This window comes from Chionomys nivalis, chromosome 2 (assembly GCF_950005125.1).
Source record: "Chionomys nivalis chromosome 2, mChiNiv1.1, whole genome shotgun sequence".
NCBI lineage: Eukaryota > Metazoa > Chordata > Mammalia > Rodentia > Cricetidae > Chionomys > Chionomys nivalis.
The window spans coordinates 31,757,080-31,781,948 of record NC_080087.1 but is presented as its reverse complement, the minus strand read 5'-3'; the positions used below and the strand labels follow the sequence as shown (position 1 = coordinate 31,781,948).

General features: G+C 41.7%; 1 protein-coding gene across 2 annotated transcripts in view; it reads left to right on the top strand.

Moving 5' to 3' along the window:
- Pde7b (phosphodiesterase 7B) overlaps positions 1-24,869 on the top strand; it is a 320,744-nt gene that overhangs the window by 264,017 nt on the left and 31,858 nt on the right. For both annotated transcript variants that reach the window (XM_057762340.1, XM_057762339.1), the window contains 5 exons: positions 14,665-14,816; positions 17,527-17,590; positions 19,371-19,466; positions 21,782-21,882; positions 23,743-23,874. In XM_057762340.1, coding sequence (XP_057618323.1) covers positions 14,665-14,816; positions 17,527-17,590; positions 19,371-19,466; positions 21,782-21,882; positions 23,743-23,874 — 545 coding nt within the window. The remainder of the gene's footprint in view (positions 1-14,664; positions 14,817-17,526; positions 17,591-19,370; positions 19,467-21,781; positions 21,883-23,742; positions 23,875-24,869) is intronic.

Below are 24,869 nucleotides of genomic sequence, written 5' to 3'. Positions count from 1 at the left end.
TAAGCTCAATATTGTACAGCAAGTCTCTAGAATTTTTTGTCTTATGTAGCAGAACTCCCAGCCCACTGCACAGTGGTTTCCCATTTCTACTGTCTCACCACCACCCTACCCACCCTCAGCAACTACTGTTCCATGTTTTTGCTTGTACATTTCATTACCTTCCCACACCTTTTTATTATTTTTATGTAGTGGGAGCTGCGGGCTGTGTTCCTGCCACCCCAGCTCCTGGTCGCCTGGCTAGCTTATGCCCTGAAATAACAACACACAAACTGTATTTTTTTAAACACTGCTTGGTCCATTATATCTAGCCTCTTCTCGGCTAACTCTCGCACCTGGACTAGCCCATTACTAATAATGTATGTAGCACCCCAAGGTGCACTTACCGGGAAGATTCTAGCCTATGTCCATCCTGGGTCAGAGCTTCATCGCATCTGCCCTGGAGCACAGCGGTATTGTGTCTGCTCCAGAGAGGAGAGGAAATGGCATCTTAGCTCACTTCCTCTTCCTCCCAGCATTCTGTTCTGTCTACTCCACCCACCTATGTTCTAACCTATGAGGGCCAAGCAGTTTCTTTATTAGCCAATGACCTTCCTCCATCATTTTTATTTCTTCTTCTCTCATATATTACAAACCAAGGGAAGAAATTTGAAATCCTTTGAGTCCTGATGTATCTCTGTGCCCAGAGAAAATAGGATCCTGTGCTACACTGTTACACGCACCCATCTCCTTGGCCACATCCTATGAAGTATGAGATATAATGAACACAGTCTCACCCTTAGGGTCGGGATGACCCACGTTCAAATCCCTGCTTTGCTCCTTACCTGCTCTGAAGCCTGGAATAAATGACTAATCTTTTCCAAAGCCATCTGTAAAATGCAATTTCCTGTGCCAGCTTTGCAATCTGCTTTGATAAAGTATAAACTGTTCTCCAAGTGCTCAGGATTTCTGAGCTCCATCATCTCTGGCCCCGAGTACATTCATGTTGTTCTCAGATCCGTGCAATAGGAAGCTGATTGTGCCTGCTCTGGATCAATACATCTGTTGTGCCTTTTGTGTTAGGTCTGTTTCTCATGCTGGTAGGTAGACTCAGAAGCAGTCACAGAAAAATGAGTGTTTCTTCTCTATGATTCAGTTCTGCATGAGGACATAATTTCATGATATTATCATGCTAATATCATGATAGAACTTTATTCCTTACCAATGATGATCTTCTATGAGTTTTTAAAGATAGAATTCCCTTCCAGGCTACTACTCATGTGATGTAAGGAGCTGCGGGGCTGCGTTCCACCACCCGGCTAGCTTTACCCGAAATAATTACACGGAAACTGTATTCTTTTGAACACTGCCTGGCCCATTAGTTCCAGTCTCTTATTGGCTAACTCTCACATCTCGATTAACCCATTTATAATAATCTGTGTAGCCCCACAAGGTGTGGCTTACCAGGAAAGATCTTAACCTGTGTCTGTGTCGGGTGGGAGAATCATGGCGACTGCTTGGAGAGGAGAGGCATGGCGTCTGTTCACTGCCTTCTTCCCAGCATTCTGTTCTGTCTACTCCGCCTACCTAATTTTCTGTCCTATCAAAGGGCCAAGCAGTTTCTTTATTAATTAACCAATGAAAGCAACAGATAGACAAATGCCCCACCTCCATCACTCATGGGTAAAGAAAGTCCATTGTTGATCTAGAATCATCCAAAGTTACATCAGAATATCCACCAGATTCAGAAAAGAAGTAAGGTTTGAGTTCTTCTGCCCAAGGATTTACCTCTGTCATTTGTTATATTAGAAAGATGAGATTTATTTAGTTTCCACAATTAATTCAATCTACATTGAAGTCAGCAAATGTGTGTTATGCTAGTTAGAAAAAAAATTAGATCTCAATAAATAATCACCTGATGCCTTTGTTCCTTCTCTTTCTAATTTCTTCAACATGCATTTATGTGTGCATTCATGCATGCTTGTGTGCATGTGTATGTGTGTGTGTGTGTGTGTAGTATTTATGTACAAAGGCTCATGACAAGAGGTCAGAGGACAACTTGGGACAGTCAAGTTGTCTCCTTTCGACGTCTGGGTTCCAGGGGCAGAACTAGGGTTTCAGACTTGGCAAGAAGAGCTTTTATCCCCCGAGTCATCTCAATTACAGTTTGAAAATTTTTATGGGGCTTGTTGTTGTTTGCTGGTGATGGTGGTGTGGCAGCGGTGTGTGCATGGAATAACGACTTTTTAAACCAAGCTCCACCATAAGCAAGAAATAGTCCTGTCTACTAGGTCTCTCAAAGGGCTTGAACCTTGGCCTACTAAGCTAAGCTAAGTCACTACAATACTAACTGGGGAATGGGAGGACTCACAGAGATAACTGAATGTATCTGACCAGAGGGACAGGAGGCGAGACTTGAAGTGACCTGGTCAAGGGTGGATGGTAGTTGAGACAGTGTTCAAGCAGAAAAATATGGAGAACAGCCTCAGAAGAATCAAGAGCAGGAGGCCTGCTTGCCTTCAGGGGACTGTAGTGCAGACAGCCAACAGCACCAAAGTAAGTACTAGCAACTAAATAAAGTAGACATTAGGGAGTCATTGGAGGATTTGGCGCAGGGGGCTGACATGGTAGGAGTTGTGTTAAGAAATAAATCTGTCAGTGGTAGGTGAGAGGGATTGGAGAAGATGAGTAGAGGCAGGGGGTCGGTTGAATATTCTGGGATGGGAGCATGAAGTTACAGGCAGGGTGAAGGCGGAGGCACAGAGGCGCCTTTCGACACGTGTTTGGAATTTTTGCAGTGAAACTTAGAGTCCAGACGCATATCCACAGATAAAACCCCATGCTTGTTTAAAATACATGAGAATGAGAGAGTTAATGCAGCAATGTTTAGCCTTGGGAGATGCAGAATCCACTGAAAGTTCGGTCACCCCAATTTACTCTCCACAAACCACCGCCCTCAAAACTCTCTGGATTTGCTAAACATCTCAAACTCAGAAGTGGAGAGTTCTGGAAAACCACACCGAGCCTGGCGTAGATTTCTTCCTTGGGATGCGGAGGAAATCTGATCTGCTTCCTATAAATTCATTTCGCTTTCATTCAAACTGAGATTAAAAAAAAAAAAAAAAGCCTTCCTGTTGCCCAGAGTAGTCTTAAGAGCTTACTTTTGAAGACATTTTCCCTCCTTACAGAAAAGGAACCAATAACTGTCCAGCCATTCCTCACCTCGGAAGTTGGAGACACAGACTCTGCTGGTTATAATGGATTTTTTATGGTAGGCCAAAATCATAGGTTAAAAACAGTACTGTCTTATGCGGCTGAGGAAGACCTAGCAGCAACCCTCTTCAGCGCTCTTCTGCCACTAGCATGGCAGGTGTGGATGCTGTCAAACAAGGAGGAAGTCCCACAGCCCTGTGACTCAGATCAGCCATCACTGTCAGGGACACAAAAGAAGAAGAGCAACTGAACAAGAGCTAAATGTTAAAAAGTTAGATCCAGAGAAACATCTTACCCTGTCTTATGGAGGACTGTGCTCTCCCTCCCTCCTCCTCCTCCCACTCCGTGGCTGTGAAACAAAGCTCTTCTCCAGTGACAGCCATCAAGACGTCGTGAGTGGATCTTGTACACAGAAGAGATAATGTCACGGGGCTTGAATATGTTCTATTCAAGATCTGAGTTGGGGAAACTTAAAAATAGCATCTTAGATCATTTGAACTCGAATCTCTCTCTTCCTAACTTCAAATTCTAAAGTGATGGTGTGTCTTATTTGGGCTCAGCGTTCTGTTTCATTTCTCCTTTCTGTCCCCCGTGTGTGTGTTGGTCTTCATTACTGTCGCTGCTGATGTTTTCTTTAATGTGTCTTCACCTCTTTGCTCTTTAATATCCACAGACTCGTCTCCTTACTTTCCTGTTAAAATCTGAGCTCTTGGTGTGAATAAATTTAGTTTGTATTTTATCGACATAAAATTGTCCAAGATCTCAAAAGCCACTGGCAATGATTTTTGTCCCAAGAATATGTCGGCCTATGTGAGAAAAGTCTCCACATTTGATCTTACAGGCCAAATGATATATCTGCTTGTCATTTCTCTCTAGCTACCATTTTCTGACTCTCAAAAGAAGCACAGCAAAAATACACAAATCTAGCCATTTGTGACCCTTGATGTCTCTGGGCGGAGGGGGGGGGGCGGCAGAGATGTCATATTTTATTTTTAAAGGTTTATTTAGCAGCTTATTTTTCATAAATGACTAGAAACTGTAATGTCCAGAGATGTTAAACTCTGGAAGGTGAGACTTGAATATGCTAATCCTTGCAGTCAAAATCAAATCTTGAGATTGACTTAAAGCACATGAAAATGAGCCAACCTGTTTACTAATTTGCAATGAGGAGGTGTCTCAGTCTGAGATGACATCTTTAGTTCCTCATCAAAGAGGAGTCTGCAATATAAGTTCTGGAAAACCATCAGTCTTTTAGATTTTTTTTTTCTTTTTCTTTCTTTTTTTGGGTTTGTTTTGTTTTGTTTTGTTTTTTAAGACAGGGTTTCTCTGTATGTAGCTTTGACTGTCCTGGAACTAACTCACTCTGTAGACCAGGCTGCCCTAGAACTCACAAGGTTCTGTCTGCCTCTGGCCCTTACCTCTACCTCCCAAGTGCTGGGATTAAAGGATTATATTTTTTGAATGTAGCCTAAAAATAAAAAATAAAAAATAAAAAACTCTTTCTACAAGGCAACTGCATCTTAGCATCTTAACCTAGACTACTTCAATCATCAGACCTTGTGTGCTCTTTCAAGAAAATTGCCTTCCTGGACACCCCACTGGTCCTCCAGCTTCGCAGGGACCCTGGATCTGAACCGTAGTACATGTAACAAGAGAGAGAGCTTCAATGTAGACCTGTTCCTTTTGTTCAGTGCATGAAATGTCAAAGAAATCAGCCCGTTGCATCTATGTTAAAGTTGCATTTTGAAAACTAGAAATTGAGCTTACACTGTGCCGGATGCAGCAGGAAAGGGATTGGGTCCCATCACCTTGTGTCCATACCTACAACTTGAAGATTGGGTCCCATCACCTTGTGTCCATACCTACAACTTGCAGGATGTTGTGACAACTCAAAGAAAGCTAACAGGAATCTGGTCTCCGGTGCTGAGGAAGAAAGGAAAAACAGACTTCCGGATAAGAATGAGCTTTGGACCACATAAGCCCAAGTGTGCTGAGGGAGCTCCTTTGGCCAATAGCCTTTCGGAGACCATGTGCAAGTGGGAGGGTCTCTTAAAGGCTATTGGCTGAAGGAGCTGAAGGAGCTCCCATAGCACCGCCCCCTTTTTAGACCACGTCCAAGTGGGCTGATCTTTAAAGGCTATTGACCAAAGGAGTTCCCACAGCACAAGTGAGCATGGGACAGGGGTCAGTCAAGGCAAAGGTCAGTGGAGGGAAACACAGGGACTGACCATTCTGTTTTGAAGATCATTGAGAAAGTTATTTCAAAATTGAACATTTTTTTTATCATCTTCTCTTTTAAAATTGGCTTATTGGAATGGTTAGATGGCTCAGGGGGTAAAGGAACTTGTGATCAAGCCTGACTACCTGAGTTCAGACCCTGGAGCACATAAGGTAGAAAGAGTCTCCAAGTTGTCCCTTAACTTCACGTGTGTGTGTATGTGCGCGCGCGCACGTGCGTATGTAAAATGAATAAATATAATAAATTTGCTTATTATTAAAGAGGGCATTGGTGGAAATAGAAACATAAGTTTAGCAAATGTTTCCAAATTAAATCAACCATTAATGTTATTTTTACTCATTTGTAATTTTGTGAGTATTAATGGAATATACTCTAACACATGCACACAGTGGAATGAAATTAGTTGGTATTAGCCTATTATCTATTTTATAGCCGTCTGGAAAGGAGACGTTCAAAGGATCACAACATAAAGAAATGACAAAGCGGGGGAATGCTAGCACATGCTTGACGACTTCCATATATATAAGACTTTGCAGTAGAATCCAGGAGATACAGAGTTCTATCACACAGTTGCTGACCCTGGATGTAATCAGCCATCTACATCCATAGCTGTATGTGGCACAGGACAGAGTAAAAATCCCCGAAGAGAAGAAGAAGGAAGGCTATGAATAACCACTAATTCAACAAGGAGCTTCATTATAACAGTATTGCAATAACAGAAGATGGCATTTTAGCTCATTATTGGAGGCTCAGTCTGTTAAATGAGCAAAAGTCCTGAAACTAGGTTCAGGTAGTTGGATGCTCACGTCTGCCTGTGTCCAACTTAGCTCACTTAACTAAAGTTCTCTTTGTCCTCGGTGTCACCTGAACATCTGCACCAGCTGTTAACTAGGCAGCTTCTAGAAATCGTTGATGGAGAGCTTGTTCAGGGAGCCAGGCATACAGCAGACTCCTCTAACATGGGAGCACTCAGAGCGTTGATGGTTATACAAGTCAAAGTTCTCTCCTCCTATCACGCTGGCCAGTCCCCACACAGAGAAGCTGCCATGTAGAGGTACTCAGAAATGAAGAAGACGTTCTCAAGTGTTTGCAATTAAGCCAATCCCAACTTGTGAAATTGTCAAATTACCATACTGGCAGAGCCAATACAAATTCCATAATCCTAAAATTAGCACTAAAGTCATGCAAAAATGTGTTAATACATTCATCCTTGTAGTAGTCATAAAGGACCAAGTGAACAGAAGATAAATTCCACACTTGGGGCCAATGCTTACACAGATTAGGCAACGGAATATTCCAGAACTGCTTAGTATGACTATTCCAACTGAGAAGACAAGGACCACGTCACAATAACATTCAAACAAAAATGCACAGGGACAACTGTGCACACCACTAAATAACTATTCCTATCACAGAAACTTCCTAAGCAGGCCTAGGATTTCATTACTAGGAACACTGTTATGATTCCCCAGGTTTTTCTAAGCTGAATTTAGCAGCACCGTACAAGACTTGGCTACATTTAAATTGCTGTCCGTAATGCACATAACCCCACTCGTAATTAACAAAATAGATGCTAGCTCAGAGCCCTTTTGGAAACAAAGATGTGAGAACGTATTCAACTGATGAATAAAAACATTTCAGTGTCGTTGTACTTCCAAAAGCAGCTCCTAGTACAAAAATGGTGATTTCTTTTCAAGCAGTTTTTTTAAATGAATATTTTCCCCCAACTATGCTTTCAGATTTTATGGCTTGGTTTTTCATTTGCTCACATAACACAGAATGGAGGTTCCTAAACTGATAAGCAATAAAGATAGATTTAAATCAATTTATTTTATGCAATTATTGATGCTCTCTTCCTCTGTAGAGAGGAAGAGAATTTTCTTCCACTTTCCATGGCGTGTGCCCTCCAGAGCATTAATGCAGGGTTGTTGCTTCACACCTGTAATCTCAATATAGCTTCAAGTCAACCTGGACTACCGCATGAGACTATGCCTCAAAAGAAAGTGAAGGAAGGAAGGAAGGAAGGAAGGAAGGAAGGAAGGAAGGAAGGAAGGAAGGAAGGGAAGGAGGGAGGGAAGGGTGAAAAGGGTTGTCCATCTTGACATTGTTTCAGATTTCTCTCCTCTCAAAGAGGTGTGTGTGTGCGCGTGTGTACGTGTATGAGTGTGTGTACATGTGTGTGCACATGTGTGTTTGTATGTATGTGAGTGTGTGTGTGCGTGCATGTGTGAGTGTGTGTATGAGTGTGGGCATGTGTGTGTACATGTGTGCATATGCTCCACAAGCACACAAACACAACTCTGCCCTTTAAACTTTTTCTTATTAAATTTAAAAACAAATTAAACTTAATTTTATAATTAAAACATAATTATTTCTTCAGTTCACGATGGACCATCCTGTAATCATCTGACGTGTATTTCTTTGGAATTGTTGGTTTTGGGGGGTTTTTTTTGTTTTTTTTTTCCCACAAGTCCCCTCTCTATCTTGTTTCCTAACTCTATCTATCTATCTATCTATCTATCTATTTTTTTATTTTTTATTTTTTTATTTATTAAGGATTTCTGTCTCCTCCCTGCCACAGCCTCCCATTTCCCTCCCCCTCCCCCAATCAAGTCCCCCTTCCTCGTCAGCCCGAAGAGTAATCAGGGTTCCCTGCCCAGTGGGAAGTCCAAGGACCACCCACCTCCATCCAGGTCTAGTAAGGTGAGCATCCAAACTGCCTAGGCTCCCACAAAGCCAGTACGTGCAGTAGGATCAAAAACCCATTGCCATTGTTCTTGAGTTCTCAGCAGTCCTCATTGTCCGTTATGTTCAGCGAGACCAGTTTTATCCCATGCTTTTTCAGACCCAGGCCAGCTGGCCTTGGTGAGTTCCCAATAGAATATCCCCATTGTCTCAGTGCGTGGGTGCACCCCTCGCGGTCCTGAGTTCCTTGCTAGTGCTCTCTCTCCTTCTGCTCCTGATTTGGACCTTGAGATTTCTGTCTGGTGCTCCAATGTGGGTCTCTGTCTCTGTCTCCTTTCATCACCTGATGAAGGTTAATATTCAGGAGGATGCCTATATGTTTTTCTTTGGGTTCACCTTCTTACTTAGTTTCTCTAGGATCACGAATTATAGGCTCAATGTCCTTTATTTATGGCTAGAAACCAAATATGAGTGAGTACATCCCATGTTCTTCTTTTTGGGTCTGGGATACCCACTCAGGATAGTGTTTTCTATTTCTATCCATTTGCATGCAAAATTCAAGAAGTCATTGTTTTTTACTGCTGAGTAGTACTCTAATATGTATATATTCCATACTTTCTTCATCCATTCTTCCATTGAAGGGCATCTAGGTTGTTTCCAGGTTCTGGCTATTACAAACAATGCTGCTATGAACATAGTTGAGCATATACTTTTGTTGTATGATAGGGCATCTCTTGGGTATATTCCCAAGAGTGGTATTGCTAGGTCCAGGGGTAGGTTGATCCCAAATTTCCTGATAAACCGCCACACTGCTTTCCAAAGTGGTTGCACAAGTTTGCATTCCCACCAGCAATGGATGAGTGTACCCCTTTCTCCACAACCTCTCCAGCAAAGGCTATCATTGGTGTTTTTTATTTTAGTCATTCTGACAGGTGTAAGATGGTATCTTAAAGTTGTCTTGATTTCCATTTCCCTGATCGCTAAGGAAGTTGAGCATGACCTTAAGTGTCTTTTGGCCATTTGAACTTCTGTTGAGAATTCTGTTCAGCTCAGTGCCCCATTTTATAATTGGGTTGATTAGCTTTTTACGGTCTAGTTTCTTGAGTTCTTTATATATTTTGGAGATCAGACCTTTGTCAGTTGTGGAATTGGTGAAGATCTTCTCCCAGTCAGTGGGTTGCCTTTTTGTCTTAGTGACAGTGCCCTTTGCTTTGCAGAAGCTTCTCAGTCTCAGGAGGTCCCATTTATTCAATGAGGCCCTTAATGTCTGTGCTGTTGGGGTTATACGTAGGAAGTGTTCTCCTGTGCCCATGTGTTGTAGAGTACTTCCCACTTTCTCTTCTATCAGGTTCAGTGTGTTCGGACTGATATTGAGGTCTTTAATCCATTTGGACTTGAGTTTTGTGCATGGTGATAGATATGGATCTAATTTCATTCTTCTACAGATTGACATCCAGTTTTGCCAGCACAATTTGTTGAAGATGCTCTCTTTTTTCCATTGTATACTTTTAGCTCCTTTATCGAAAATCAGGTGTTCATAGGTTTGTGGGTTAAAGTCCGGGTCTTCTATTCGATTCCATTGGTCGACGTCTCTGTTTTTATGCCAATACCAAGCTGTTTTCAATACTGTAGCTCTGTAATAGAGTTTAAAGTCAGGGATGGTAATGCCTCCAGACAATCCTTTATTGTATAAGATTGTTTTGGCTATCCTGGGTTTTTTGTTTTTCCATATAAAGTTGATTATTGTCTTCTCCATATCTGTGAAGAATTTTGATGGGATTTTGATGGGGATTGCATTGAATCTATAGATTGCTTTTGGTAGAATTGCCATTTTTACTATGTTGATCCTCCCAACCCAAGAGCAAGGGAGATCCTTCCATTTTCTGGTGTCCTCTTCAATTTCTTTCTTCAAAGACTTAAAGTTCTTGTTTTTTTTTTTTTTTAAATCATGATCACAGGCGAATGTGACACAAAGTTCACAGTATTAACCATTTTGACTGCACAGTTAGGCTTAAAGTTCATTCAGACTGATGGACAGCAATGCCTGGAATATTTACATCTTGCATAACTGCAGCTCTGTCCCCTTTAAACAGCAGGGTTTATCTTTAAGAATAAGAATTATTTAGCATTTCTCATGCTGGAAGGAGAAGCTGTACGATGAGAGAGGAGAGGTTCCCAGCATCCTAAGGCTTAGGAAAGTGACCATCTCATTTTTAGAAGAAAGATAAATACCTATATTCCTTCGTCTCTCAAGTAGCTTTTTTTTTCTACCTTGTATCACAAAAACAAGGCCACAGCAAAGTTGATATTTGTAATTTTTCAGAAACATTTTTTAAAAACTCCTCCAGCATTTATTTTTCTAGATAGAGCAAGTATCTGTGAATCTTTTATTTCTCAGCCTTCTGTTGTCCCCTTTCCATTGTCCTCCACATGGCCCCCACATCTGTTTTCATACCATATATCTTATAATCTTCCTCCAATATTGGAGAATCGTGCAATATTTGTCTTTCTGGATCTGATTTGTCTTGCTAAAATACGATGATCTTGTTTCACCCATTTTTCTACAAATGACACAATATCTTGTATTTTACAGCTAACTAAAACTCCAATGTGTGTGTGTGTGTGTCTGTGTGTGTGTGTGTGTGTGTGTAGTATTTTAAAATTCTGGTTGTGAAATAATTTTAGATATGTAAAAAGTCATCAAGACTAGAACAAACCAGACATTCTTTACAGAAGCACCAACCACTATATTTTGCAGTATTTGCTTTACTGCTGCATTTTTTTTATTGAGGAATTGTACAAATACTTTTATACAAATACTACAACATGTATCTCTCAAGAAACAAGGAAATCCTCTTACAGACTTCCACTATCAAATTCAAGAAATTCACAAATACAGTGTTACCCACACATACACATGCACTCAAACTCAGAATTTCCATATTCAAATGTCACGTTATCTTAGTAATGTCATTTATGGGCACTTTTTTTCCTGCTCTGTTTCAGAACCACACATTGTACGTAGTTCAGTATGACCAGTATGATATAATAATATACAATAATATAATAATGATACTGTGAAATAATACCTAACCCTGTCGTTAATGTTCTATGGCACTGAGATTTGCCCTGGACTTGTCCGATGCTTCCTGTGTGTTGAAGTCACTTGCAGCAGGAGTGTGACAACCCCGCTATTGTGTCTTAGTGACCTTTGTAAGAAAGCGCAAGGCACCAGTTTCTCCCGCGAATAGTGTTGAATACTTAGTAAAGATGGTGTGTCTTTTACATTCAGCCACAAAAAAAAAAAAAAAAAACTCTCCGTTTTACATTTTCTCTGCCCAATTAATAGGCAGAACCAAACTGTGGCATTATGCAATTACCTGATGCATTTTAAATTTTCTTTAATCACTGTAATATCCATTAAGGATTCTGGCCCAATTCAGTTATTATTGTGATGGCTGTAAAATGGCAATTTTCCCACTCTATTATTTCTCCTGTATTTATTGGTTGGCGTGCTCTGCAAGGAGCTTTTCTCTATCTTAATCACTTGTATGCTTCAGCGTAAGTTCATTGATTTTTTTTTCCAGTTGGAGATTTAAAATTTATTCTTCCATCATTTATTTTGAAGCTCAAATTTTTCCCTTTTGCAAGTGTGCACATGTGCCTGTGTGTGTGCACATGTGTGTATGCATACACAAGTGTGCCCACAAGTGTGCGCATGTGCTGGTGTATTATGGACATGTGCCTGTGTGTGAGTGTTCCCACAAGTTTTATGCTCATGTGCCTGTGTGTGCATGTATGCCTTGTGCATGTGTGTGTGAATGTGTGTGTATATGAGTGTGCCCACAAATGTACATATGTGCTTGCATGTGCACTCATGTGCCTGTGTATGTGAGTGTGCCCATGTGTACATGTGCCCGGCTATGCACATGTGTGCTGTGCTTGTGTGTGTGTGTGTGTGTGTGTGTGTGTGTGTGTGTGTGTACGGTTAGAACACATCTGATGAAGTTGGCTTTTTCCTTCCACCATGCGGGTCATGGAGATACAGCTCAGGTCATCACGCTTGGCAGTCAGCACCCCTGAGCCATAGCACAAACCCATCTTCCTTCATTTTTCAAACAGTTCCATCATGTTTCAAGTTCTCATCTTCCAGTGCCATTTGTCACTGTTCATATGGGCATTTTCTGTCCCGTCCCAACAACTGGTCCTTTCCCCTGGCTGCTAGATGCATCTATTGCTAAAAGTTGTGAGTGCACACAGTGAAACACGTGTTTTCTAAGTGTGCAGTTCAGAGTGGGTGTTCCTGCCTACGCCATTAACAGCATTTGCTGCTCGGTGTCTCACGGTGTGTTTCTCCAGAAGGCTCCCAGGGAATGATTTATCCTGCTTTCCATCTGCTCTTCTTCACCTCCCATAACTCTCCTCTTCTCTGTACCTTTCTGAAGATAAAGTGCAATCGCTCCATACTTCAAGCTTGGGTCGTTTCTCATCAGTGTTTTTACTCCCCAGGCAGCCTCATCCTGTCGTCTCTAACCCGGTCTTCTCCCTCAAGCTCTGGACTTTACATCCTCTTATTTTGACTCGGAATCTTCACTGTGGTCTCTATCCGAATTTACTACATAAAAACTGGTCCACTGCAGCCCTGGTCCACTGCAGCCTTCCTGTCTCAAGCAACGGCAGGCCATTCTCCCAGGCATTCAGGCAAAATCTTGGATATAACTTAAATATCTTCGAAGGTCTACCACCATTTCTGTGCCCTCCCCTGCCACCACTGCATCTCAGCAGCCATGGCTCCTGAGTGGACTCTTTCAGTAACCTCTTGCGACATCTTTGCAGGCCGTCTTCTGTTCCAAGACTTCATCCTTCCCTCTACCCTTCCTCTCCTCTTCACACACGCTTATCCTTCTTTTCCTTGCATATCTCAGCATCCTAGGCTTGTTCCCGCTCCTGATAGTTGTTTGGTCTGGTTCTATATCAGGAAGCTACATCCCAAAGTATTAACTCAGCTAATTCCCTCATCACTTCTAATTTGGGTCAAATTGTATCTTCTCATTAGGTCAGTGCTGTCTGCTCCAGACACCCTCTGAACCCGTGTTCTCTGCCTCACCCCCCCCACCTACCACCCCATTACATTTATCTTTACACTCTATTATTCATTTTACTTCAGTGTTACACATTGTCAGTCTCCCTCTGCCATGTCCATTCTAAGAGGGCAGAAATCTTGCTTTTTGCTCAATGAACAAAATGTCTAAAAGCAGTGAACAAAATGTATTCGAGTTTCTTTGGTTGTTTGTTTGTTTGTGTTTGTTTGTTTGTTTGTTTAATAAATGAGCGAGCAGCTTCACTTTATGTTTTCCTTTACCAAGCACATGGAAAGGAGAAGCTCCCTGCAGAATGGAGTCCGCAGATAGCATTGTTAGTAACGATATAGCCCAACCACCACCTCGGCAATTCTCTATGTATCTCCACATACACATGTGTGCCTCTTACTATGGGTGAAATCTAGCATTGTAAATAGAAGTGATTTTAATCAGGCACTGTTTTCAGAGCAGAGCGGGTCTTGATGGCCCTGAATTATGTCTTTCCATGCTTCATACAACCGTAATAAGTTACAGATGTTGGTCATTCGCTGCTCCATGTTTCTCCTGGCTTTCTTTTTTCTCATTAGTGGTAATTCTGAGTTCTATAGGATGATGGGAGAAGATATGGCAGAAAAACAAATTACTTTATACGTCAGCTGCACATTTTCCTATTAGACTCCTAAGTTGACTCAACATCTAAACTTTATCGAAGATATCTCTTGTGTGACTCAAGCGTTTCAACCGAGATAAGATGGGACATATCTTGACAGACATTCAGAAATGGTACCTGCCACATTTCTGTGAAGTCATCACGGTGCCGGTGTCAGGTTTTGAGGGGTACACATGGCATGAGTGTGAAAGTGCCAAGATCGGTCATTGACGGCTACCAGACCAAGAGAGCACACAGAAAGTGGGTATCCTCTTGGCTTTTATGCAGCATTGCTAGTTAGTTTTATGACAATATTGCTTTGTTACTTTGACAGTGATATTTCTATGACAACAAGAAATATTTTTCTCAAAGTTTTCCAACATCTGAGGAAACCCTAAGATGAGAAATTAACCAACCAAAAAGTGAAGTTTTTAATTCATACACCTCATGGCATCCAAAATTGTGTAAGAAAAGTATATGTAAAATATGTAAAAAAGCACAAAGCCACTTGTGGTAACCCAGGACTCTAGAACCTCAGCAGAAAGATCATGATGCTGAGGTCCATCCTGGGATACATATAAGACCTTGTCAGAGGAAGAGAGAGCAAGAGGGACAAGGGAAAGAAAAGACAGGAAGCTCCTATTTGTTTGTTCCATTTATTAGAGGAGTTTTAAATATCAAGTTAATAGATCATATTCAACTCAATTTAGCCCTTAAGGTGTCTTTTGAATGCCTCTCCTTTATAACATATTATACTTTACTCAGAGAAAATGAGGCCTCCCTTAAACTCATGAAATTCTCCATATGGTTTCTTTCCACAGATACAACACACTCAGGGGAAATCGGCACCAAGAAGAAGGTGAAAAGACTGTTAAGCTTCCAAAGATACTTCCATGCATCTAGGCTTCTCCGCGGGATTATTCCACAGGCCCCCCTCCACCTGCTGGATGAAGACTACCTTGGACAAGCAAGAGTAAGCCAGTTACCTCTCACAGGCAGTGGTCAGGGACCTGTGACCCAGTTGACAGCACCTAGGTCTGAGCCCTACTCTATCTCTAAGGGACTGTGTGACTCTGGGTTGGGTATTTAACAAATCTGGTCTTACTTTCTCAACCACGGAATGAAGGCAGTAGAACCACAGACCTCATAGAGGAAATTAAAGATTTTTCTAGATAGAGCATGCTGTCGTGGTAGCTGTGGGGTAGAGGTGGGGTGCTGGGGATTAAACACAGGACTCATGCAAGCTACATACATGCCCCACCACTGAGCTACACCCCCAACCCCGTGGTAAAGCGTGTCTTCATGCATAACATACTCATGCCAAATGCACATTAACTACTTTCACTTTTATAAATGTGCAGAACATATTTTTACAGCGCTAAACAAAGTAAAGTCTCAGCCTGTAAGACTCCTACTTAGGGCATTCACTAAATTTTTAAATCTATTAAACTGTCTTATACGATGGCAACTGAAATTACCTCTAGTAATTAACTCTTAGCTCCACATTAGGCTCTTCAGGCAGCTTATTAGCCTATTGTTGTTTTTAATTCATTCAAAAATACTTGTAATAATAAATTATTTTTACTCTACATCAATCTGATAAGGTAGAATTCAATGTGAGATGGTTTAAAAACATTTTTCAAGTTGCATCTAGACTAAGTCGCCAAAGGAATTTCAATTCCAAGGGTAAGCTGTCACCATCAAACAGATGCCAAAGGTAGTATTTTATAGCATATAAAATGGTAAGTATTATCTCCATACAACAATATATTACTACATATATGCCACTAAAAATGAACAATAAATGGTGCCAGAGGAACTAACTCCCATTAGACCTTACAGCAACCTGGGTGAAACTGAATGAATCACTGGTTGTTTGATTAGTTGGTGGTTGGTTGGTTAGTTGGTGTTCATGTGTGGTCAGTGTTTGGTTGGTAGATGATTGGTTGGTAGGTAATGGTTAGTGGGTCATTAACTATGTGATGGATAGTTGGCTGATTATTGAAAGGAGATCAATAATAAGTTCTAACACTGCAGTGTTGGTGACAGAGCATTCATGGCGGGTTCTCTCCTCAAGGAGCCACGTGTTTAAAAGGTGATATTGAGATATATAAAAGAATAATAGACCAGAAGCCTGGCTGTCAGAAGACAGGATGTGGATCTGCATTTTATGATGTACGATGTGGGTAAAAGTTCACTATATGTGCAATAGGATCAAGAACCCATTGCCATTGTTCTTCAGTTCTCAGTAGTCCTCATTGTCCATTATGTTCAGCGAGACCGGTTTTGTCCCATGCTTTTTCAGTCCCCGGCCAGCTGGCCTTGGTGAGTTCCCGATAGAACATCCCCATTGCCTCAGTGTGTGGGTGCACCCCTCGCAGTCCTGAGTTCCTTGCTCGTGCTCACTCTCCTTCTGTTCCTCCTTTGGATCGTGAGCCTGAAGAACAATGGCAATGGGTTCTTGATCCTATTGCACGTAATGGCTTTGTGGGAGCCCAGGTAGTTTGGATGCTCACCTTAATAGACCTGGATGGAGGTGGGTGGTCCTTGGACCTCCCACAGGGCAGAGAAACCTGCTTGCTCTTTGGGCTGAGGAGGAAGGAAGACTTGATTGGGGAAGGGGGAGGGAATGGGAGGTGGTGGCGGGGAAGAGGCAGAAATCTTTAATAATTAAATAAATTAATTAAAAAAATAAATAAATAAATAAAATAAAATAAAATAAAAAATAAAAAAAAAAGAAAAAATAAAAAAAAAAGTTCACTATAAACAGATGATCATCCCTTTGTTTCTTTAATAAACCATGGGGGCCGAGAATACTATATAAAGTCCTGGATTTCTCACAGGACACAGACCCAGTCAGGGGCAGAAAGCATCATGAGTTAGTCCTTGCATTAGTGACTGTGCCTTCAAACAGAGGTGGTGAAGTTTTGGGAACAATAGCACAGAAAGAAGCAACCACTGAAAGTTTTATATCACGTTTAATTCGAGACATGGTTCATTTTCTAATAGAAAAAAAAAGTCTGTGTTACACAGTAGGTCTTTAAATTATGTGGTATGTTCGTCGCTATTCAATCTCCTACACAGTAGTTAATTTTACATGCAGTTCACATTGAGAAAAACCATGTCCTCAGCACTGGTTTTCACTTCATCTTCAAACCGTTTCATTGTAAGAACTGGGACTCTAGCTCAGTGGTTAAGTACTTGCCTGACGTGCACAAGATCCTGCGTTTAGTTCCAAACACCACAAATACCAACAGCAAAAGAAAAAAAATGTTGCAAAACTTCTCCCTAGTGCATCCTGCACACCACCACCCATGCTCTCTCTGAATAAGCACTGTGGCAGGCACTTGAGGTATCTAGCACTGCCTCTCTCCGCCCCCAAACAAACTGTCTGTTCTAGATGATAACGGCCACATCTTTCAGAGGAGGGTTGGAGAAGGTGAGGGTGTAACCAAGGTGCAACAGTCAGGAAGAAAAGAGGCCAACATTAAACCAGGTAGCTTAACCCGAGAGCCTGCCCTTGAGCTGTCACTAGGGAGTGGAGTGGAACCTGGTTTACCCCAAATCCGCTGTACAGAGAGTAGTGTGCTACTGCTCCCACCTTTTAAGTGTTTAAATTGCATAAATATTTGAATCTCAATGTGCTTCTTTTGGGCATTGTTTGCATCTGTTTCCCTTTTCAGCACATGCTCTCCAAAGTTGGAACGTGGGACTTCGACATTTTCCTGTTTGATCGCTTGACAAATGGTAAGGATTCTCGCTAAAACACACACCAGAGTGGATTCATTTCATGAGAAACAACTTGTATCTTTAGACAAATTACTTTTTCCGTATTTTCCCACTCTCATAAATCCAGTCGGTCAAGACAGACCAGGGAGGGGAGAATTAATTCAGATGAAGAATGAGGCCTGAATTTGACCTTAGCGTGTTGGGACAGTTTCCTTCTGACCTGTGATCCCAGAAGAATTAGGAAACCGCTGATTGCATTCCTTCCTCGCAGATAGTGTGGTTGTGTTCAAATGGAGCGAGCTCATTGCTCCTCAAGGGAAAGCGAAGGCATAAAAGCACACCTGACTAGTCCTGAGCCTTCAGGCAAGGTGTTCACACAGCTTCTTAAGCGAGCAGAGTCTGCCCACTGAAGACATTGCTCAAATAAGTCTGGCGTCATTGGAAGGAAGCAAATGTTTTGAAGAGAATGTAAAAGCTTAGGCTGCAGCTGAAAATTAAGCACTCCCATTGAAAAAGAAACACTCTTCTTTTCATGTCTTTGTGTCTATAAAAGCTTTGCCTAGCAAAATAATGAAAAATATTTTCCTCTACCTGTTAAGCAAATGTAAAAAGCTTAGGTCAATGAAAGGTGTCACTCGATGCTTATGTTGGTCTGACCCATTGTCTGTCATATTTGAGCATTAAGTCATTGCCCAGGGTTTTCTCAACACTGACTTGGCAAGCAACGTGCTGAAAGAGAGATGTCGTGTAATGTAGATGTGAATCCGTGGCGTTGATTTCTACTCTACAGAAAGCTAACTAGAATAGATAGGGGCGGGATCCTGGAGTCCATAATGTTTCATTGGGCTTGTTTGGATCAGCTCGAAATGGGTACTGATAAACAAAATTAACTGTGAGTCAAAGAACTTCTGAAGTGGTGTTTGAAAGAAAGTATAATCATGACTGTTAGGGAAATGAGAAACGAAGCCATCAAAGATGCTGTTTATCTCAGTTCATTAGCAGGTCGCGGACCTACCACATCAGTTCTAAAGGAAACCGCAAAGAGCCACACCCACGTGCAGTAAGGCACACTGAAATGGTTTTATAAGCCGCTGAGTGACAGCAGCAGACTGGCTGCAGTTAAGTCTATGAACAGCATCAGTGGTGATGTTAGCCATTATCTCTAGCTTGGAAAGCTCTAAAATAGCTCCAAGACAATGAAAGTGTGGAGACGCATTGATCAGGTACCCTAAGATGACATTCTTTGGTAATACTCAGATTGAACTGAAGACGCTTGGGCAACTCCTTGGTCCATTGCTAAGACCTGAATCTCTTGAATATTAATGTTCTTCTAGCTTTAACTCTGCAGCCCTTCTGGCTTGAATTGTGAAATCTCACAAAGTCAGTCTTCTCTTCCATAAGTGTCATAGGAAGAATGGGCTACTATTGTCGAGCAGTGTGTTAATTTAAATAATCCTATAATGTGAAAGTCAATTGGAAGTGACTTAAAGCATATTTCAAGCAGCCATGCATTTTTAAAATTACACATACACACCAAACACACACAAGCACCCTCAAAACTTCAGTAGACAAATTTCTTCATTTAATATTTTCTTTTCCACTGGTGTAAGATGATGGGAACTAATTTTATTTGTACAATAGTGAGAAACCTAGAAAGATCATGCTATATGTAATTTCAAATCCAAAGTGGGGAATTATTCTATCAGAGAAACCTTATTTCAGGTCATTTGCTTCTTATTTTCAATCTTGCTAATGCATTTTTAAAATAATGATAAAGCAAGTGTCTATTTCTCTCCAGGGAACAGTCTGGTAACACTGTTATGTCACCTCTTCAACACCCATGGACTCATCCACCATTTCAAGCTGGATATGGTGACCTTACATAGGTTTTTGGGTAAGTCTTTTTTTTCTTTTCATGTTCCTACACAACCACAGGAATAAGGACAATGTGTAACTCTTTGATTCCAAGTGTCAAGAAACATGAGCTAAACACGGACAACAACAATAGACACAATAAGGGAGAAAGCCCATGAGGCCTCAATCCTCCACCAAGAACAACAGGCAACTAAGTAACACTGAGAGTGGGGGACATAGTGTTCCCCAGGGAAGAGCACACCAACTGGTTAGTCAACAACAAAACGTCAGTCCTGAAAACATACATACGAGTAACATTTACGGTCTGAGCAGGTTGTATTTGTGCACATAGGAATATGTATGCATATACATATGTATGTATATATGTAATAACCATTAATGAAAAAGAGGCTATGAATTTGAAAGAAGTGAGGAGAAGTATATGGGAGGGCTTGGAGGGTGGAAGGGGAAGGGGAAAATGATGTATAATATATTATAATCTCAAACAATAACAAATAATTTTAAATAAATTGTTAAGAATCACAGCATGATAGAAAAAGATCTCGGAGTAATCTTAAAGATTGATCTTAGTTTCTAAATATAGCTTATCTGTCCTAAGCCATTGACAAATCGTTAGCTTAGGATATATAAAGAAAAGCACCAAGATATATGTGTCGAAATGATTCTGATATGCTCTCATACTTACAAAATTCCAATGAGCTATGCCTCAAGTAACTCTAGTCACAACACGAGTTGCTGAAAATCTTTAAAATGAATGATAATTACTATTCCCATCCCACCCGCTATGGAGGGACACTTTAAATAAATTATCTCTAACTATTTGAAGAAAATTGTAAGTTGGACATTATTCTCACCATTTGGTCCAGTTACAGAGAACAAACACGAGGGTTCATCACTTTCCCAAGGCTGCTGACTAGTGAGTAACCGGGCCTCAGTCCGCACGCAGGTCTAAGCCTGCCATCTTTACACACAGGGCTGCATCATTCTTTTTTCTGAAAGCAGCCCCAGTTCCTCCTTGGTTCTGTGTGTGAGTGTTCTGATTTATCTGCCCGTGAATTATCCAAGGTAGATTCCCTAATCACCAGATGGCTTGCCCCTGCCACTTAGCCCATTTCTGGTTCTTTAACTTGCTATGTGATTGTAGTTCATGGATTTGAAAGTTGACTCAGTGCCAGCAGGAGGAAGATTAAAAGTGGCGGGCAACCGCCAGGTTTACATGTTGCTTACATCTTCTGGGACCTCTTTCAAGGACTTGTATGTATTAATACATGGATCATGCAGAGGCAGTGACACTTTGACCTCAGAATAGTGCTAGCCCAAAGTCAGGGAAGAAAGTAAGAATTGTGGTTAAGTAATTTGCACATCACAGGTAAGTGACAGAGCCACAGTTTACATATGATATGAAACAAGCCTACTGAATAAAGAGTACATGCAGCATAGCAGAACTATGTGGAACCTGCCAGAACCTGGCTCCTTTCCAGAAACCTAAATAACCTCAGACTGATTGTATTTTAGTTTCTTGAGCAAAGTAATGCCATGAAAAGGGTCAAACGATTTTATTGATCTAAAGAGATGCAGATTCTTTGGGCATACGAGAAACACAGTCTTGACAGATGAACTAACAGTAGAACCCAGAGCCAAACTCAGTGTAACCTAAAAGAATATGGCCTTTGTAAGTCTGGCCATTCTGTACACACTGAACATATTGCATCCCAAGCATCGACTTGGTCGTTCGCTGAAGCACGGTATTGGCTACTATAAGCAACAAACTAAGATCGCATTGCCTATTATTGGACATGGCCCTCTAAGCCTTGTATTGCACCAGAGGGCCATGGAAGATGATGCTCTGGTAGACTGAGGGAGGCATGAACCAAGAAAGCCTCCCTTGTCTCAGTGCAAACCTGGAACTGCTACCTGATGGAGGACAGATTTGTTTCGATGAGTGTTTGTTAGTCAAGTGGTAATATAATCACTGGACAGCAGGAATCCAACTCACAAGGCTCTGGTTTTGATAATTAAATGATGGTGGGAAATAAAGTTGTACTTTTCCCTCCATATTTATTAGTCCTGCGAATGAGAATCTGCAGAAAGGGGCGGTTTATGGAAGAGGTGAGAAATCCCAAGAGCCTCATAAATCCTTCTGGCCTTTCCCCCCCTTTCCTTTCTCTTACAAACAGCCTAGTTGAAGCACAAGGCTTGCAAACCACCTTCATTTTTAAAGGATTCCTTTTGGAAGCTCTGACACTTTTAAGTAAAAAACAGCTAAGTAAGTTTCATCTGCTATGCCATGCTTGCTCTGATTGCAGCTGACCAAGTTTTCTATTTTCTGCCTAGTCATGGTTCAGGAAGATTACCACGGTCACAACCCATATCACAATGCTGTTCATGCAGCCGACGTCACCCAGGCCATGCACTGTTACCTGAAGGAGCCCAAGGTAAAGCGAGATGTAGTCATCTCCTCAGTTACCTAGAGATTCCAGGTCAATGTATTGCTCAGCGCTAAATTGTTCAGTGTTGGAAATCCTCCACCATCTGACTACAACTTATTTATACTAACGTTTTCAGTGTCAGCTCTGAAAATCTTACCATAGCCATGAAAACAGATGTGGGTTTTCTGAGATTCCCTTCCATGGTTTATTGATTTTCAAGGCTATGTGAGCCCAGAAACACCCAGCCTACTCTTAGATATCCCAGCCCTTTTGCAATGGACCTTTACCACAAACTCTGCTAGCCCTGAGCTTTATTGGAAAAGGCTTCCCGGCTTGTGGTTTTCGATCAATAAATGAGGATCAGAGCTCCTCCAGTTTCAAGTCCCATTTCTACTTGGCCAATGGGAGATTTTGATTCCGAGTCCAAGAAAATTTGTGTATGTCCAAGACTTCTTAGCTTGCAAGCATGCTTGGATGCAACGAACCAACCCAAAATCAGAGAATAAAGACATAATGATAGTGTAATGTAATGGTCCTTACAATCAAGGCAGTCCCTCGCTATCAAAAAAAAAAAAAATAGGGGGTTGGTGTAATATACAGTAGGAATTTTCTTGAGAAGTTTTTTTTTTTAAAAAAAATAGCATTCAAGTTTAAGACTCTGCTTAGTTCAATCAATTTTAGTAATTCATTAAATATACAGATGCTTCAACCTAAGCCACTAAAGACACAGTTATCACACAGGCATCTCAGAAAGCCTGCGAGCAAAAGCTATTTTTTATCTCTGCGTAGTCTAAAAGTAATATCATATACTTTTACTTTTTTTTTTTTTTTTTTTTTTTTTTTTTTTTTTTTTTTTTTTTTTTGGTTTTTCGAGACAGGGTTTCTCTGTGGTTTTGGAGCCTGTCCTGGAACTAGCTCTTGTAGACCAGGCTGGTCTCGAACTCACAGAGATCCGCCTGCCTCTGCCTCCCAAGTGCTGGGATTAAAGGCGTGCGCCACCACCGCCCGGCATTAAGTCCGACTTCCCATTTTCCTGCTTGTTTTCTGGTTGACCAAAAAGTAAAGATTCTTACACATTCCCCCACCGCTTATTGCCTATTGAGAAGGAATTCAAAATTTGCAGTTCAAGCTCCTTCTTTCAAAGAAGTAACAAAGATATATATTAGTTAAAGCACTCCAGGGCTGGGCCTAAGGGCAGTGGGAGTGTACTTGATGAGCGTGCGTGAGGCCCTGGGTTCAATCCCCAGTATAGGATTTAAAACAACAATAATAATGATTAAGGGAAGACAGATAAGATGGCTCGGTTGGTAAAAGCACTTGCCACCAAAGCCTGACAATCTAAGTTCAGTCCCCAGAACCTACAGCGGGAGACCCCACACACATGCTGGGGTTTGCACATTCCTTGACTTCTACTCTTATACACATGCATGCACACACACAGGGCAGGAGTGAGGGAGAGAAAAGCAATATTTTTTAAGTGGATGTTTTAAACAAAGAAACACACAAGTGAGTCTATGAGTCTGTTCATAGACTAACTCCTTTCTTCACGTGTAACTCTGTCCCCAAGCAAGGGTGAATGGCTGCTGCTTGTGCCCACCAGCCTTTGATATTGCCCACAGGCTAAGCCGCTGCAACCACACAACCTCCTAGCAGGAGGAAGAGAGCCCGGGACGGAGAGCACAAGTTATGGTTGCCCAGTGGCTTCCCACGCCGCCCTTGCTGTCACACTTAGTCCTGTGTGCATGTCCCCTCATTGGCCACCTCAGAAGACAAGGCTCTCACTCACAGGCCTCACGGTGTTTCGTTCTGTTGGACTGAGACACAGCAAATGGTAACAGTCAATCTCCCGATTTTATTCTTTGACAGTTGGCCAGCTTCCTCACACCTCTGGATATCATGCTTGGACTACTGGCTGCTGCAGCTCATGACGTTGATCATCCGGGGGTGAACCAGCCATTTCTGATCAAAACCAACCACCACCTTGCCAACCTGTATCAGGTAAAAATAAATAAATAGTAAAAACTAAGCTGAGCAAGGGGCAAGTACAGTCAATTGCCTTAGGTGCACAGCTAGAACTTTCTTCCTGCCCACAAAGATGGCCCTCACTGAAGGTCAACTTCAGTGATACAAACGCATCCAAAGAGCAGGGTTTGAATTAGAACAGGCCTATCTTCTGAGGGCTAAGTTGTTGTACAAAGATATCCAAGAAACTCGGTTTGCTCCAAAGCAGCTTTGAATCTGTCCTAAGTCAACAGGACGCATGAACCTGTCCTCCTGTGGCTTGAAATACGTGTCTCCGTGGAGACTCTTATGCCGAGTGGTCAGCTGGAACTGGTTCTTGCAGCTCTTACATAGCTACTGCCCAGGTGTGATTCTAGTTCAGATTTGAGCCTTTGGATCCATTTCTGAATTTTGTCAGTCTTGGAGTCAAAGGTCTGTTATCAGAGAGAAGAGCTGTATTTTGTTGTTCCGACGGAGTTCTGCAGCCTGATTGACTGGCCCAGAGAACTCTCGCCAGTGGTATATCCATTCAGCTATCAAGTCTCACATTACTGCGCTTAAATAGTCTCAACTCTCTGGTTTGTAGTTGTTTGTCTGTTCTGAGGCAGGATTTCACAAAAGCCAGCCAGGCTTCAGACTCTGCCCTCCTGCCTCAGCCTCCCAAGGGCTGGGACTTCAGCCAGATGCTGATGCGAGTTCTCAGGGTAGTCCTAAGGCTGTTTTCAGATGTCAATAACAAGATTGTTTCATACACGGGAATCATCTATCCCAGTTTTAGGTCTTGTTTGATTGAGTGATAAAAGAAGTCTTATAAACCATCAAAAAAAACAGCTCCATCAAGCAAGAGTCTTCAGCTCAGGGGTGTATTTATTTCCAATAAAATCCAATGGGAACATGCAGATCCAGGCGCCTTTGTGCTCAGAAAGGAACTAGCATCCTGAGGTCTAGGGTCCACCTGGCATCTCACACATTGCTGGACCCCTTGGCAACCA